The sequence below is a fragment of the Mytilus californianus genome, unplaced genomic scaffold (genome assembly GCF_021869535.1).
Source record: "Mytilus californianus isolate M0D057914Y unplaced genomic scaffold, xbMytCali1.0.p SCAF_8, whole genome shotgun sequence".
Lineage (NCBI taxonomy): Eukaryota > Metazoa > Mollusca > Bivalvia > Mytilida > Mytilidae > Mytilus > Mytilus californianus.
In genome coordinates, this window is record NW_026262734.1 from 70,745,706 (window position 1) to 70,761,395 (window position 15,690).

Sequence of the window (15,690 nt, forward strand, 5' to 3'; positions counted from 1 at the left end):
ACAAAACTTTCTTACCATCATGACCATGGAAAACTTAATCAACATTTATTGAAATAGATTGAAAAACAAAAAAAAATCAAAATTCAAATTTAAATTAACAAATTAAAAATAAAAATAAATAATAAATAATAAAAAAAAAACATTTGAAAAAATTAAAACAGTAATAAAAAAGAATTAAATGGAAAAGAAAAACAAAAGGGGTGGTCTCATATGAAGGTTTCCCTGGAGTAAACACAATTCCGAAAAAAACCCCGACACATTGCGTACAGAACACAGTATCAATGTAAGGCCAGAGATATGATTGGCACCAAAATGGGTGGATATTGGATCAATTTCTATGAAATTAAAGGTCAGAGATATGATTCGCACCAAATTGGGTGGATATTGGATCAATTTCTATGAAATTAAGCACAGTATCAATGTAAGGCCAGAGATATGATTCGTACCAAAATGGGTGGATATTGGATCAATTTCTATGAAATTAAAGGTCAGAGATATGATTCGCACCAAATTGGGTGGATATTGGATCAATTTCTATGAAAGTATATTTAATAGGTACAATCAGAAGTCCATTAGAGTCTAGTAATGGACTTCTGGTACAATTAAACAGTGGGCGAAAAATTAATGTTACAGGATGGGAGGTGGGAGATTGAAGGGGGTGGGAGATTGGAGGTGGGAGGTGGGAGATTGGAGGTGGGAGGTGGGAGACTGGGGTGTGGGAGGTGGAAGAGAGTACCCCCCCCCCCCCTGTCCACCCCCTCATAATTATTTGAGACCTCTGACGAATCACGGTAATGATATTTTGACGAATCAAGATAAAAAAAAATAAACCATTTTGACGCTAACGGTAGCCGAAAATTGACCGTTTAACGCCTGACGGTAAAGGAATATTCCTACCCTCATCTATGTACACGGTAAAAGCTCGGGTAAAAGTTTTTTTACTCGGTAAAAGCAGAGACATATGTGATCATATCCTCGTGTATTGTGTTTTCGACCTACTTACAATTTATCAATATTTCCCCTTTAATATGTTTGAACATATACATGCCTAATATTTTTTAGAGTCACTAGTATACTTGTACATTAAATAATTGTATCTAAAATATATTTCGATCTTAAATATTTTTTTTATTTCAGTTCATTAGATCGATGGCACCTTTGTTGACAAAAACTAGCGTCTTGTGTTTTCGACCTATCTAAGAAACGGGTCCAAAGTCGGAAATGACATGTCGTACAAATCCGGAATTGGTTATAATTTGATGCCAATGTTTATATCAAATTATTCAAAGTTTTAGAGGCGATCAAACTTATGATTTAATGAATTAAATGGTGACATATACAACTATAAGATATAAAATATTATTTTGATATCTTTATTTGACTAGTTGTACACATTTCACATGAGGACCTTGTATACAGTCATGTTTCTGTTCAATATACTTCAGTGAAGGCATTATAAAGTGAGGTTGGTGAGTATTGTCTGTAATCTCCCCTGACAGACTGCTGTTTCTGTGAATTAAAATTAATTGATATTTTATTTTTTTCAGCAAAAAACTGTAAGAATCATCCACATTTCCGTATTAAAAATAACTTTTAAGTATATCACCTAACCACATGACAGTCATGTGACGTAATGACCTTGATGTTAACTTCACATGCTAAAAGTCCTCGGCCATATTTCTAGAATATTTGTTTATTTTTGATAGATTCTTGTGGAAGGTAAAAAAAGTATTAGTGAAAAGGTACAAAAATGTGATATCAAATAAAATAACGTAAATACTTAATTATAATAACTTTACTTGAAACATCTTCACCACACGTGGTATTATTTGCTATTGTTACTAAATATAGCAGCCAAATGTGACGTCACACGGGCATGCGCAGCATACGGGAAGTGAAAGTAGAATTAGGTCGAAAACGTACGTAAGACGGTCTAAAACACAATACGAGACGATATGTCTCTGGTAAAAGGTAAAATCCAGTTAATTTACACTTTCTTTATATACACACAAAATACGAAATATAAAAAGTAAAATAACAAAAATACTGAATCCCAAGGAAAATTCAAATCAGAATACGATGCTTAAATTTCAAATGTCTTTCGCTTTCAAATGTTCACGATTCCTTTTCTTTTTCACAAGGACAAATATAGAACGGAAATGCCGAAATCAACCAATCAAAAATTTCGATACAAATCCGAGTTCTGACATAAATTAGAATGATGAATTGTCGCATTTATTGATTTCTAGCAGCAACAAAAACAGGAGTTTTTTGTCCTTTGGGCAAAAGTTATGAATAGAAAATGCATTTATTTTTCAAGGTGATATATTTAAAGATTATTGAGTCATATGGTGAGTCCGTATTACATGTATATGTCTCTGGTAAGTCTGAATAAAACTTAACCAAAAAAACAATGATTTGATATTTTTAGACAATTTTAACAACGCAATGACCAGTTGTTGTAATTTTCTCATTTTATTTTGGAACTTATAGTATTTAAATGATTGAGAGACATCTGGAGACAGTCAAGTACAGTTTTGTCTGTTAATGTGACACACCTAAGTCTAAGACTGAGTAATTTTGTGTGTATTGATCAATGATGATGGTAGCCTGAGGCTGAGATGGAACAGGGACTTTCTATATATAGAAAATATAGAAAGTCCCTGGATGGAACCACTAGACTCCTATTGTTTTCAGAGTTTAATTAGAATAAATATGTTAACTTATTATGCCTACTCATTCCAGGGGCGGGTCCAGGTGGGCTTAATGGGCGTACGCACCCCCCCCCCCCCCCCCCCCCCCCTTTTAAAAAAAAACAACAAAAAAAACTATCGTTATGTGCTAATATTGTATTGAATATGGCAATTTATGCATTTCACAATTATTTTATGTTTTTTAACAAAAAAAAGGTCCAAAATTTTGTTCGCCTCGCTCCGCTCAGCGAAATTTTTCATTCTACACCCCCTCTTTCAAATATCCTAGAAACGCCCCTGCATTCTGTAAGTATGATCCCAATTCAAACTTTGACTTTCAGGCTCTTTTACTTATCTATTTTAATACAATAAATTATAATGATAATAAGAGACAAGAAGCCTCTCCACACTTCAAATATTTCTTGTTGTTGAAGGCTGTACAGTTGCCTATAATACACAAATCCCAAGTTGTTTTTTATGAATGAGTGGCACTGGTTGACCTTAGGTCAATCAGTGTAAATGACTTTATCAATCAATCAGTTCTTACTGTGATGTAATGACATAAGCATTTTGACATAAAATTTAAGGGAAAATGCACAAATTCGAAAATTATTGCTTTAGTTACATCCACTTCTGGATAGTTGTCTCATCGACAATTATACCACATCTCCTTATTTTTATATTATAATGTTATATCATATGGTCATACTTTTCTGTAATCAGATATAAAATAAATAAATAAATTAAAAAAATTTAACAGGAGATCTTTTTGAATCAGTTATTTTTATAGTTGGAAAATACTAATTTCTTGTACTTTATTAAAGAAAAGATACTGTAAAATTTGACTTCTGGGAACATAGGATTTTATTTTCAATCAGTTGTTTACTTAGATACTTCCTGTCTAGTTCATTGTAGTTAAAGGACAAAGAATAAAATCAGATATTTTTCTTACTTTTGAACCCTTTCTTCAAAACAACATTTTTCTTTTCCTGATCATGACATCATGACCATAGTTAAAAACTAAAAGTTGAGATGTAAACATATACCTAAAACAGATACGCCCCTAAAACGATTGTGAAGTACTCACTTCAAAACAATTGTTTCTATCCAAAGTTGAAATTCGAACCATTATATTTCTTTCCCTAAATTCTTAGCCAATTATGATTTTTAATTGCCAAAATTATTATTTTTAACAAAATGCAAAAAAGGCAACCGCCAGAGGAAACCCTGCAAGCAAATACTCCAATAGCAGAATCCTTGCAAGCAAATCAGGGTTTCCCCTGGGTCAATTTTCTTTTTCGCCATCTCTTTAGCCAATACAATATATTTTTCGCCACTTTCAATTTATTTTTCGCCAACTAAAACATATTTTTCTTTAAAATTTTCCTTCTTGCAAAAAAAAAAATCAGTTTGTCCCATTGTTGTCTATGATAATTCTACAAATCTTATTTTATAATCTACATTGTAATGAATAAACACTAAGCATTTACTTTTTAAACGATACTAAAATTGCAATATAGATCTATATTCATCGTTTTTGACTTCTGGGAACATGAGATTCATCTTCAATAAGTTTATCGGATATATATTTCCCGTCTAGTTGAAGGATAAAGAATAAAATGAGATTTTTCTTACTTTTGAATATATGTCTTCATTATCATAACAGTTTTCTTTTCCGGACCATCGTAAAAGTTGAGACATAAAACTATGCTTGAAACTCGTGCATCGCCAAAACGATTGTAAAGTACCCACTTCAAATCAATTATTTCTATCAAAGTTAAAGGATAAAGTTTAAAGTCGGAGATTTTTCTTGTTTTTCAACATTTTTTGTCATTACAACAGGTTTTTTCCGGACCTTCGTTAAAAGAAAAAGAGGAGACGTAAAACTATGCTTCAAACACGTGCATCGCAAAGTTGTAAATAAATCTTTTAGGTGTCATGTGACGCCATTTCACCTCATCCTTTCATTAAACCATACAATCAACACCTTTATTAATTAGTCCATTGTTGCCAGCAGCTATAAAATGCAATCAGCTGATTATTGATTTTCTGTCAAAAACGTAATGAGTTCAAGGTGAATTCCCAGTATTGTCTGATCAGGTAAAGTCCGAGAAACACCAAAAAAAGAAACAAGATGGATGAAATCGAATCGTTATGATTCTTTCGCCAAATTCTTTCACCAATAATTAATTTTAATCACCACAATTTTTGTTTTTTTCGCAAAATGCGAAAATGACGACCACCAGCGGAAACCCTGAAGCAAATACTCCAATGTAATTGAAAGTAATTCATTTATTAACATGGCAAAAAGGCAATGTAATTCATTACTTTCAATTACAATTTATTAAAAGATGCTCTATTGCTCATTACTTTAAATTACCTTCAAATTTGTAATTAGTTACATTGAGTACATGTATATGTTATTAAAACTATATTTTTGATCACCCCAGGCCTGATTATACATGTACATAAAATGTTCTATGTTCATATCTTTAACATGTTTAAGAAATTATATTTTAATAAGTTACTTTATTTAAAATGTCTTGGTTTTGGGTCTTGCAATATAATTAAGAAATACATATATTTTAACATTAAATGTACATGTACATGTAAGATGCACAATTTTTTTTATGTCTTCCAGAAACATCAGTATTTGATTATTACTGCTATGAATGATAAAGTTCCTGTTTTGAAAATGAAAAAACATCATACGTATACTATATTTTGGGCTACCAAGAATTGAGTTGAAGTGCTATAATGGAAAAGCAAACAGAAAATCTGGTGATTGAAATAAAAACTGAGCCTTCAGATAACTATTATGATAACAAAAATGAAAACTGTAATATTGGTCACTACAGCAGTCATGGCAATAAGCCATCAGATATTGATAATTTACAACTTGAAGAAACTTCACTGACTGTCCCTAACATAAAAACTGGAACAAAACTAGAGGATGCAGTAGAAGGCAGTCCATTCAGATTAAGTGGTAGAGCTTCATTTTTGTATCAGAAATCATCAGGAGATCTAAATTTAAATATATGTGGTAAAGAAAAAGATACGAAAAAGTCATCAAATGAGGTAGAATGTCCAAAGTTTATAGAGGATACTGCTAAAGTTAAAATGATATCATCAGAACAGGAAGAAATTGTTATAGAACATGTTGAAAAAGGTATAATGGACAAGTTGAAAATTTTGAAAGAAGACAACAAATCAAAAGGTAATATCTGTGTTTAATTAAGATTTTGTCTCGAACATGTCTCATTCATCAAATAACACACTTATAATTGGAGTAAAACATTTATTTGAAAATTTTGTGTTTTCTAAGTGGTGTGGCTGATAAACTGATTTTAAATCCATCATCATTTTGATGCGATTTCTTGGGGATAACTGTAGAACTGTATTTAAGTCATATGAAATGAATTTCTTTCTTGTAATTTTAATGTTATCGAAATTATTGAACCAATGCATGCACCTGTCCTAAGTCAGGAATCTGATGTTCAGTAGTTGTCGTTTGTTGATGTGGTTCATAAGTGTTTCTCATTTTTTATATAGATTAGACCATTGGTTTTCCCGTTTGAATGGTTTTACAGTAGTAATTTTTTGGGGCCCTTTATAGCTTACTGTTCGGTGTGAGCCAAGGCTCCGTGTTGTAGACCGTACTGTGACCTATAATGGTTTACTTTTATAAATTTTGACTTGGATGGAGAGTTGTCTCATTGGCACTCATACCACATCTTCTTATATCTATATATACTAAACTAAGTCATGTATGTACAATTTTTATACGACCGCAAAAAAATTTTTGTCGTCGTATATTGGTATGACGTTGGCGTCGTCGTCGTCCGAAGACACATTGGTTTTCGCACTCTAACTTTAGTTTAAGTGAATGGATCTCTATGAAATTTTACCACAAGGTTCAATACCACAAAAGGAAGGTTGGGATTGATTTTGGGGGTTATGGTACCAACAGTAAAGGAATTAGGGGCCAAAAAGGGGCCAAAAATTAGCATTTTTGTAACTTCCAGACATAACTTGTGTGTAAGTGTATGGATCTCTCTGACATTGTACCACAAGGTTCCATATCACAAAAGGAATGCTAGTATTGATTTGGGGGGTAATTGCCTCAAAATTTTAGGAATTAGGGGCCAAAAAAGGGGCAAAAAACAAGCATTTTTCTAGTTTCATGACAATAACTTGTGTGTAAGTGTATGGATCTTTCTGAAATTGTTATACAAGGTTCCATATCACAAAGGGAAAGCTGGGTATGAGTTTGGGGGTAATTGTCCTAAACGTTTAGGAATTGGGGGCCAAAAAGGGGCCAAAAAACACATTTTTCTAGTTTCTAGACATTAACTTGTGTTCAAGTGTATGGATCTCTCTGAAATTGTACTGCAAGGTACCATAACACAAAAGGAAGGCTGGGATATTTTGGGGGTAATTGCCTCAATATTTTAGGAATTAGGGGCTAAAAAGGGGCAAAAAACAAGCATTTTTCTAGTTTCAGGACAATAACTTGTGTGTAAGTGTATGGATCTCTCTGAAAGGTACCATACCACAAAGGGAAGGCTGGGATTGAGTTTGGGGGTGATGAATCATAAGGGGGTTCAAAAAATTTGGGGGGGGGGGGGGTTTCCTTTTTTTTTTCTTTTACCATTTTAAGTTGGTTATTTCTGATTTATATTTAAAAGCAAATAATAATGATATGGTAGGAGATACACACCAAACAGGATGTGTAAATTATTATATAATAAGTATTGTGCAATAGCAAGAAATTTTCAATTGCACAGTATTGCACAATAGCAAGAAATCTTCAATTGCACAGTATTGCGCAATAGCAAGAAATCTTCAATTGCACAGTATTGCGCAATAGCAAGAAATATCCAATAGCACAATATTGCACAATAGCAAGAAATTGTCAAAAGTACAGTATTGCGCAATAGCAAGAAATATTTAATTGCACAGTATTGTGCAAAAGAAGATACTTTGTATAAATTGCTTATTTCTTGACCAATTTCAATGGGGTTTTATTCTTGAATTCTTGGGGTTTTTTAATATGCTGAATCATACCATGTATTAAGTTTTTGGATTTTGGGCCCCGTTTTTAAATTGGTCCACATTGAGGTCCAAAGGGTCCAAAATTAAACTTTGTTTGATTTCATCAAAAATTGATTTATTGGGGTTCTTTGATATGCCGAATCTAACCGTGTATTTAGATTCTTAATTTTTGGTTCCGTTTTCAAATTGGTCTACATTAAGGTCCAAAGGGTCCAAAATTAAACTTAGTTTGATTTTAACAAAAATTGAATTCTTAGGGTTCTTTTATATGCTGAATCTAAACATGTATTTAGATTTTTGATTATGGGCCCAGTTTTCAAGTTGGTCCAAATCGGGGTCCAAAATTAAACTATGTTTGATTTCAACAAAAATTAAATATATGGGGTTCTTTGATATGCTGAATCTAACCATGTATTTAGATTTTTGATTTTTGGGCCCCGTTATCAACTTTGTCCACATTGAGGTCAAAAGGGTCCAAAATTAAACTTTGTTTGATTCCATCAAAAATTGAATTCTTGGGGTTCTTTGATATGCTGAATCTAACCATGTATTTAGATTTTGGATATTGGAACATAATAGGTGAATGTCCAATTTAAAATTTTTAAGTTCTTAGACCACATTCATTCTGTGTCAGAAACCTATGCTGTGTCGAATATTTAATCACAATCCAAATGCAAAGCTGTATCAAGCTTGAATGTTGTGTCCATACTTGCCCCAACTGTTCAGGGTTCGACCTCTGAGGTTGTATCAAGCTGCGCACTGCGGAGCATTTTATTATATTTATAAGAATCTACATGTATAAGGTATTATCAACAAATAATATTTCATTCAGTGAGTGTTGATCGCAAGCTAATTAATTTTCAAATGTGTTGCCGAAGTTTACTGGATAGTGACATTCATAAACAATCAACACAGAGCACGTGGTAGCCTTTTCAATAGTCGTCTGGCGCGAAAACAAATGGAAAAAGGCCGATAACTCAATTTTAGAATTTAATATTTTCGGAGACAGTCAATTTCCAGAATTGCATGCTTTATCATCACCATTTTTTCTTTGGCCGTCAATGATGACACTATTGCTGCATTCTTTGACAATAAGGTATATTTAACAAGACAGTATTATCAATGTATTATCGTGGTATCAACATATGTTAGCAATGTTAGATACCTGAATTAATTCTAATTTTGGCAAGGACAATTCATCACTTCCCCGGAAAACATGATTTTGTACAAGTTCACTTTTCGGCATCTCCAGGCAGCAAAGCAGATCAAATTCCTGATGATTTTTACTACGGCATTCTGCTTTTTATTCGACCGCAAAAAATTTTTGTGGTCGTATATTGGTATGACGTTGTCGTCGTCGTCGTCCGAAGACACATTGGATCGGAGCATTTTATTATCATTTACCATAAGGTTCAATACCACAAAAGGAAGGTTGGGATTGATTTTGGGGGTTATAATTATGGTACCAACAGTTAAGGAATTAAGTGCCAAAAATAAGCATTTTTGTAACTTCCAGACATAACTTGTGTGTTAGTGTATGGATCTCTCTGACATTGTACCACAAGGTTACATATCACACAGGGAATGCTGGGATTGATTTTGGGGGTAATTGCCTCAAAATATTAGGAATTAGGGGAAAAAAACAAGCATTTTTTTAGTTTCATGACAATAACTTGTGTGTAAGTGTATGGATCTTTCTGAAATTGTACTACAAGGTTCCATATCACAAAGGGAAAGCTGGAATTGAGTTTGGGGGTAATTGCCCAAAACGTTTAGGAATAAGGGGCCAAAAAGGGGGCCAAAAATAAGAATTTTTCTAGTTTCCAGACAATAACTTGTGTTCAAGTGTATGGATCTCTCTGAAATTGTACTGCAAGGTTCCATATCACAAAGGGAAAGCTGGGTTTGAGTTTGGGGGTAATTGCCCTAAACGTTTAGGAATTTGGGGCCAAAAAACAAGCATTTTTCTAGTTTCCAGACAATAACTTGTGTTCAAGTGTATGGATCTCTCTGAAATTGTACTGCAGGTACCATACCACAAAGGGAAGGCTGGGATTGATATTGGGGGGTGATGAATCATAAGGGGGTTCAAAACATTTGAGGGGGGGGGGATTTTTTTTTCCTTAAAATTTTCCATTTTAAATTGGTTATTTCTGATTTATATATAAAAGCAAATAATAATGATATGGTTTGAATAGGTAAATTAAAAAAATTTAAGTTCTTAGACCACATTCATTCTGTGTCAGAAACCTGTGCTGTGTCAAATATTTAATCACAATCCAAATTCAGTGCTGTATCAAGCTTGAATGTTGTGTCCATACTTGCCCCAACTGTTCAGGGTTCAACCTCTGCGGTCGTATAAAGCTGCACCCAGCGGAGCATTTTATTATTAATTGCTACATATTACCGCTTTTTTTAAATCAATTTTTGTTTATATTAACAAATAAGAGTAACATACATTTTTTTTTTGTACTAGTTCGAGTTGTCGTTCGTAGTGTATAGTTTGTTCCAATAACAGTGTTTGTTTCTGGTACAGTTTGGCAGTTGTTTATTAACAATAAAGTTGTTTCAACCTAAACACATGTTAGCTTCAGTGCGTGGTTTTTTGTCGAGCCTGCGACTTTTGTCGCAGAAAGCCCGACATAGGGATAGACCGATAGTGATCTGGCGGCGGCAGCATTAGCTAACTTCTTAAAAGCTTTATACTTTAGAAGGTGGAAGACCTGGATGCTTCATACTTTGTATATGGATGCCTCATGTTACGAAGTTTCCATCAGTCACATGTTCAATGTCCTTGACCTCATTTTCATGGTTCAGTGACTACTTGAAAAAAAAAGTTAAGATTTTTTGTAATGTTAAATTCTCTCTTATTATAAGTAATAGGATAACTATATTTGGTATGTGCATACCTTGCAAGGTCCTCATGCCCGTCAGACAGTTTTCACTTGACCTCGACCTCATTCCATGGATCAGAGAACAAGGTTAAGTTTTGGTGGTCAAGTCCATATCTCAGATACTATAAGCAAAAGGTCTAGTATATTCGATGTATGGAAGGACTGTAACGTGTACATGTCCAACTGGCAGGTTTCATGTGACCTTGACCTCATTTTCATGGTTCAGTGGTTATAGTTAAGTTTTTGTGTTTTGGTCTGTTTTTCTTATACTGTATGCAATAGGTCTACTACATTTGGTGTATGGAATGATTGTAAGGTGTACATGTCTAGCTGGCAGGTGTCATCTGACCTTGACCTCATTTTCATGGTTCAGTGGTCAAAGTTAAGTTTTTGAGTTTTGGTCTTTTTTTCTAATACTATATGCAATAGGTCAACTATATTTGGTGTATGGAAATATTTTATGATCTTAATGTCAGTCGCGCAGGTTTAATTTGACCTTGACCTCATTTTCACGGTTCATTGCTCAGTGTTAATTTTTTGTGTTTTGGTCTGTTTTTCTTAAACTATAAGCAATAGGTCAACTATATTTGTTGTATGGAAGAATTATTAGCTGTACATGCCTGCCTAGCATGGTTCATCTGACCTTGACCTCATTTTCATGGTTCATTGCAATTGGTCAATGTTTAGTTTTCTTGGTTAATGTTAAGTTTATGTGACAGTTGTAATAAAGCTTTATATTTAGGACTATCAATATAATATCAATGATTAGTAAAGAAGGCGAGACATTTCAGCTTGTGCACTCTTGTTTTAATTAGTAATTGTTTACAAAAACAAATTGTTTCTAAATACATTTGGCAGATAGGATTATTATGTAATTGTTATTTCCCTTGTTTAAAACTATAAATTGCTTGTTTCTATATTTAACGATTTACATGATACTTCTTCAGTACATATTTGTTAAATTGAATAGATATGGCTATTTTGAATGCATTTGTTAAAGATGTTTATTTATGTTCTAAAGTTTAGTATTTGCATCGTTGCTAATCATTTATAACCTTCGATGAGAGACTTAATCATTTTATATAAGTGGTTTGGTATTATGGTACAAATGTATTGAAATAAACTGACTGTGCAAGGGCTGTACAGCCAGACAAGGTCGTTAAAAACTTCCATATATACATGTATATTTAATTAAATTTATTAAATGCACTAAAATCTCCCTATCAGGTTAGTGCATTGTCATTGTTTTTTGGTTTTTCTTTTATTTAGATAATCATAGCGCTTTTACATAAGGCATCCATCGTCTTATATATCAGTTCACAAACAGAGCAACTGTCATTGAACTGTGGTCGGCACCCACTGCAGAATTGCTCCTGCTACATACATGACCCTACCCCCTTTTCTTTTTTGGCTATCAGTGAGGGGGTGGACAGGGGGCATTGATTCCCAGTTCCCTCCCCACAACTCCTACTTCACTCCGTATTCTGTTCCTCTGCACTCCTATTGTTTCGTGAATTATCCCTGTTTTAAAAACCCTTTCCTCACGGTTAACACCACCCTGACTTCAGCTTCCATCCACCCAATTTCCATTTCCAGCCCTCTCATTCCAGAATCCAGAGTTCCCATAATTCCCTATCAGTGTCACAATGACTCGCACCCATTAACAACTCATCATTTGGCCACAAATTATATTATACTACCTGATTTGTTTCCTATATGCAAAAATTACGAGTCATGACTTTTGCTTTAATAATGGCCATTAATGGGGTAAGCAAAAAAAATACCTAGAAGATGTTTTAAAAAATAGACTAAAGTTGATGAGATACCTCCTCGTGTAACAAGATTTATCTCTCCTGTGATTAAAACACATAGAGATTGAGATTGAATTGTCTCCCTTTGATATCAGCCAGTACCAAAGCACAATTATTTCTTTTGTGACTTTTTATTGGTTAACAATAGTTAAATAAAAGAAAAAGGATAATACTTTCAATTTCGAGTTCTCACAAAAACATATTTACCTGTTATTATAATTTAACATTAAAAACCCAAATTTAGATGAAAAGGCTACATTGTACATGTGGAAAACGTGACAAATAAGTGAATAGATATATATATAGAGCCATGACATTTTTTAATTAAACTTTTCCTTAACAGTTGTTAAATGATTTGTTGTATTAAATTTGTTTTTTTAGAATCAGTTATTACCATTTACACCTTCAAGTGTAGGTTTGTTTACATTCATTCATCACAGTTTTCCCCCTGGCACTTGCCCTGTGCGGTTGCCAAAGTTCGAACGAGAGGTCTCGTAGTGAAGGTCACTGTATACGGGAAAATATCGGTGAATTAGTGTACTGGAAGTCATTAATTCAATAGAAGTACATTTATGAAGATTTTGATAATATAAAGGATTTTCTTTTACAAGAAAGTTTACGTACACTTGTTTTATAGTAAAACTTAGCCATTAGAGTATATAAAACATATTCAACTTTTTTTTTAAATTCAAAGTTCCATATGACTTTAATCATGTTAATGGGGAATGATATTTTGGAAATAATTTTTTTCATTTTTTTTGTAAAGTTTTTGAAGAACTTCGTGAAAGGTTTGTTTGTTATTCTGTATAAATTACTTTTCAGAATGCTATATATATATGTAAAATTGAGAATGGAAATGGGGAATGTGTCAAAGAGACAACAACCTGACCATAGAGCTGACAACAGCCGACGTCTACCAATGGGTCTTCAATGCAGCGAGAAACTCCTGCACCCGGAGGCGTCCTTCAGCTGGCCCCTAAACAAATATGTATACTAGTTCAGTGATAATGGACGTCATACTAAACTCCAAATTATACACAAGAAACTAAAATTACAATTTGATACAAAGCAAGGTTGGGCGGTATTTACCGCCCCTGGTATTTACCGGCGGTATTTACCGCACCGGACAATACTCCTCAAGTGGTCAATACTGGCAAATACTGGTCGATTGAAACTTTCATGGTGGTTTTTATACGACCGCAAAAAAATTTTTGTGGTCGTATATTGGTATGACGTTGGCGTCGTCGTCGTCCGGCGTCGTTGTCGTCCGGCGTCGTCCGAAGACACATTGGTTTTCGCACTCTAACTTTAGTTTAAGTGAATGGATCTTTATGAAATTTTACCACAAGGTTCAATACCACAAAAGGAAGGTTGGGATTGATTTTGGGGGTTATGGTAATAACAGTAAAGGAATTAGGGGCCAAAAAGGGGCCAAAAATAAGCATTTATGTAACTTCCAGACATAACTTGTGTGTTAGTGTATGGATCTCTCTGACATTGTACCACAAGGTTCCATATCACTAAAGGAATGCTGGGATTGATTTTGGGGGTAATTGCCTCCAAATTTTAGGAATTAGGGGCCAAAAAAGGGGCAAAAAACAAGCATTTTTCTAGTTTCATGACAATAACTTGTGTGTAAGTGTATGGATCTTTCTGAAATTGTACTACAAGGTTCCATATCACAAAGGGAAAGCTGGGTTTGAGTTTGGGGGTAATTGCCCTAAACGTTTAGGAATTTGGGGCCAAAAAGGGGCCAAAAAACACATTTTTTTCTAGTTTCCAGACAATAACTTGTGTTCAAGTGTATGGATCTCTCTGAAATTGTACTGCAAGGTACCATACCACAAAGGGAAGGCTGGGATTGAGTTTGGGGGGTGATGAATCATAATGGGGGTTCAAAAAATTTTGGGGGGGGATTTATTTTTTTTTCCTTTTTTTCTTTTTTTCCTTTTTTGTTTCTTTTAAAATTTTCCATTTTAAGTTGGTTATTTCTGATTTATATTTAAAATCAAATAATAATGATATGGTAGGAGATACACACCAAACAGGATGTGTAAATTATTATATAATAAGTATTGTGCAATAGCAAGAAATTTTCAATTGCACAGTATTGCACAATAGCAAGAAATCTTCAATTGCACAGTATTGCGCAATAGCAAGAAATCTTCAATTGCACAGTATTGCGCAATAGCAAGAAATATCCAATAGCACAATATTGCGCAATAGCAAGAAATTGTCAATTGTACAGTATTGCGCAATAGCAAGAAATATTTAATAGCACAGGATTGTGCAAAAGAAGATACTTCCTATAAATTGCTTATTTCTTGACCAATTTCAATGGGGTTTTATTCTTGATTTCATGGGGTTCTTTAATATGCTGAATCTAACCGTGTATTTAGTTTTTGGATTTTGGGCCCCGTTTTTAAATTGGTCCACATTGAGGTCCAAAGGGTCCAAAATTAAACTTTGTTTGATTTCATCAAAAATTGAATTATTGGGGTTCTTTGATATGCCGAATCTAACTGTGTATTTAGATTCTTAAATTTTGGTTCCGTTTTCAAATTGGTCTACATTAAGGTCCAAAGGGTCCAAAATTAAACTTAGTTTGATTTTAACAAAAATTGAATTCTTAGGGTTCTTTGATATGCTGAATCTAAACATGTATTTAGATTTTTGATTATGGGCCCAGTTTTCAAGTTGGTCCAAATCGGGGTCCAAAATTAAACTTTGTTTGATTTCAACAAAAATTGAATATATGGGGTTCTTTGATATGCTGAATCTAACCATGTATTTAGATTTTTGATTTTTGGGCCCCGTTATCAACTTTGTCCACATTGAGGTCAAAAGGGTCCAAAATTAAACTTTGTTTGATTTCATCAAAAATTGAATTATTGGGGTTCTTTGATATGCCGAATCTAACCGTGTATTTATATTCTTAATTTTTGGTTCCGTTTTCAAATTGGTCTACATTAAGGTCCAAAGGGTCTAAAATTAAACTTAGTTTGATTTTAACAAAAATTGAATTCTTAGGGTTCTTTGATATGCTGAATCTAAACATGTATTTAGATTTTTGATTATGGGCCCAGTTTTCAAGTTGGTCCAAATCGGGGTCCAAAATTAAACTTAGTTTGATTTCAACAAAAATTGAATATATGGGGTTCTTTGATATGCTGAATCTAACCATGTATTTAGATTTTTGATGTTTGGGCCCCGTTATCAACTTTGTCCACATTGAGG

At 33.6% G+C, this 15,690-nt stretch overlaps 1 protein-coding gene and 1 long non-coding RNA gene across 4 annotated transcripts in view; both read left to right on the forward strand.

Annotated features, from left to right (window-relative positions):
- Positions 1-975: 975 nt before the first annotated feature.
- Positions 976-15,690, forward strand: part of LOC127712159 (zinc finger protein 271-like) — a 34,303-nt gene continuing 19,588 nt past the window's right edge. For 2 of the 3 annotated variants that reach the window (XR_007986975.1, XM_052218442.1), the window contains exons 1-2: positions 976-1,971; positions 5,335-5,910. Coding sequence is in view for 2 of the 3 variants with exons in the window: in XM_052218442.1 (XP_052074402.1) it covers positions 5,451-5,910 (460 nt within the window). In the remaining variant the exon portion in view is untranslated. Of the gene's footprint in view, positions 1,972-2,213; positions 2,352-5,334; positions 5,911-15,690 lie in introns of those variants that run through there. The other variant, XM_052218443.1, reaches the window with a different exon arrangement.
- LOC127712186 (uncharacterized) lies at positions 8,476-14,626 on the forward strand. Its single transcript, XR_007986978.1, has 2 exons — positions 8,476-9,313; positions 13,963-14,626. It is a non-coding gene; the product is annotated as an uncharacterized LOC127712186 (long non-coding RNA).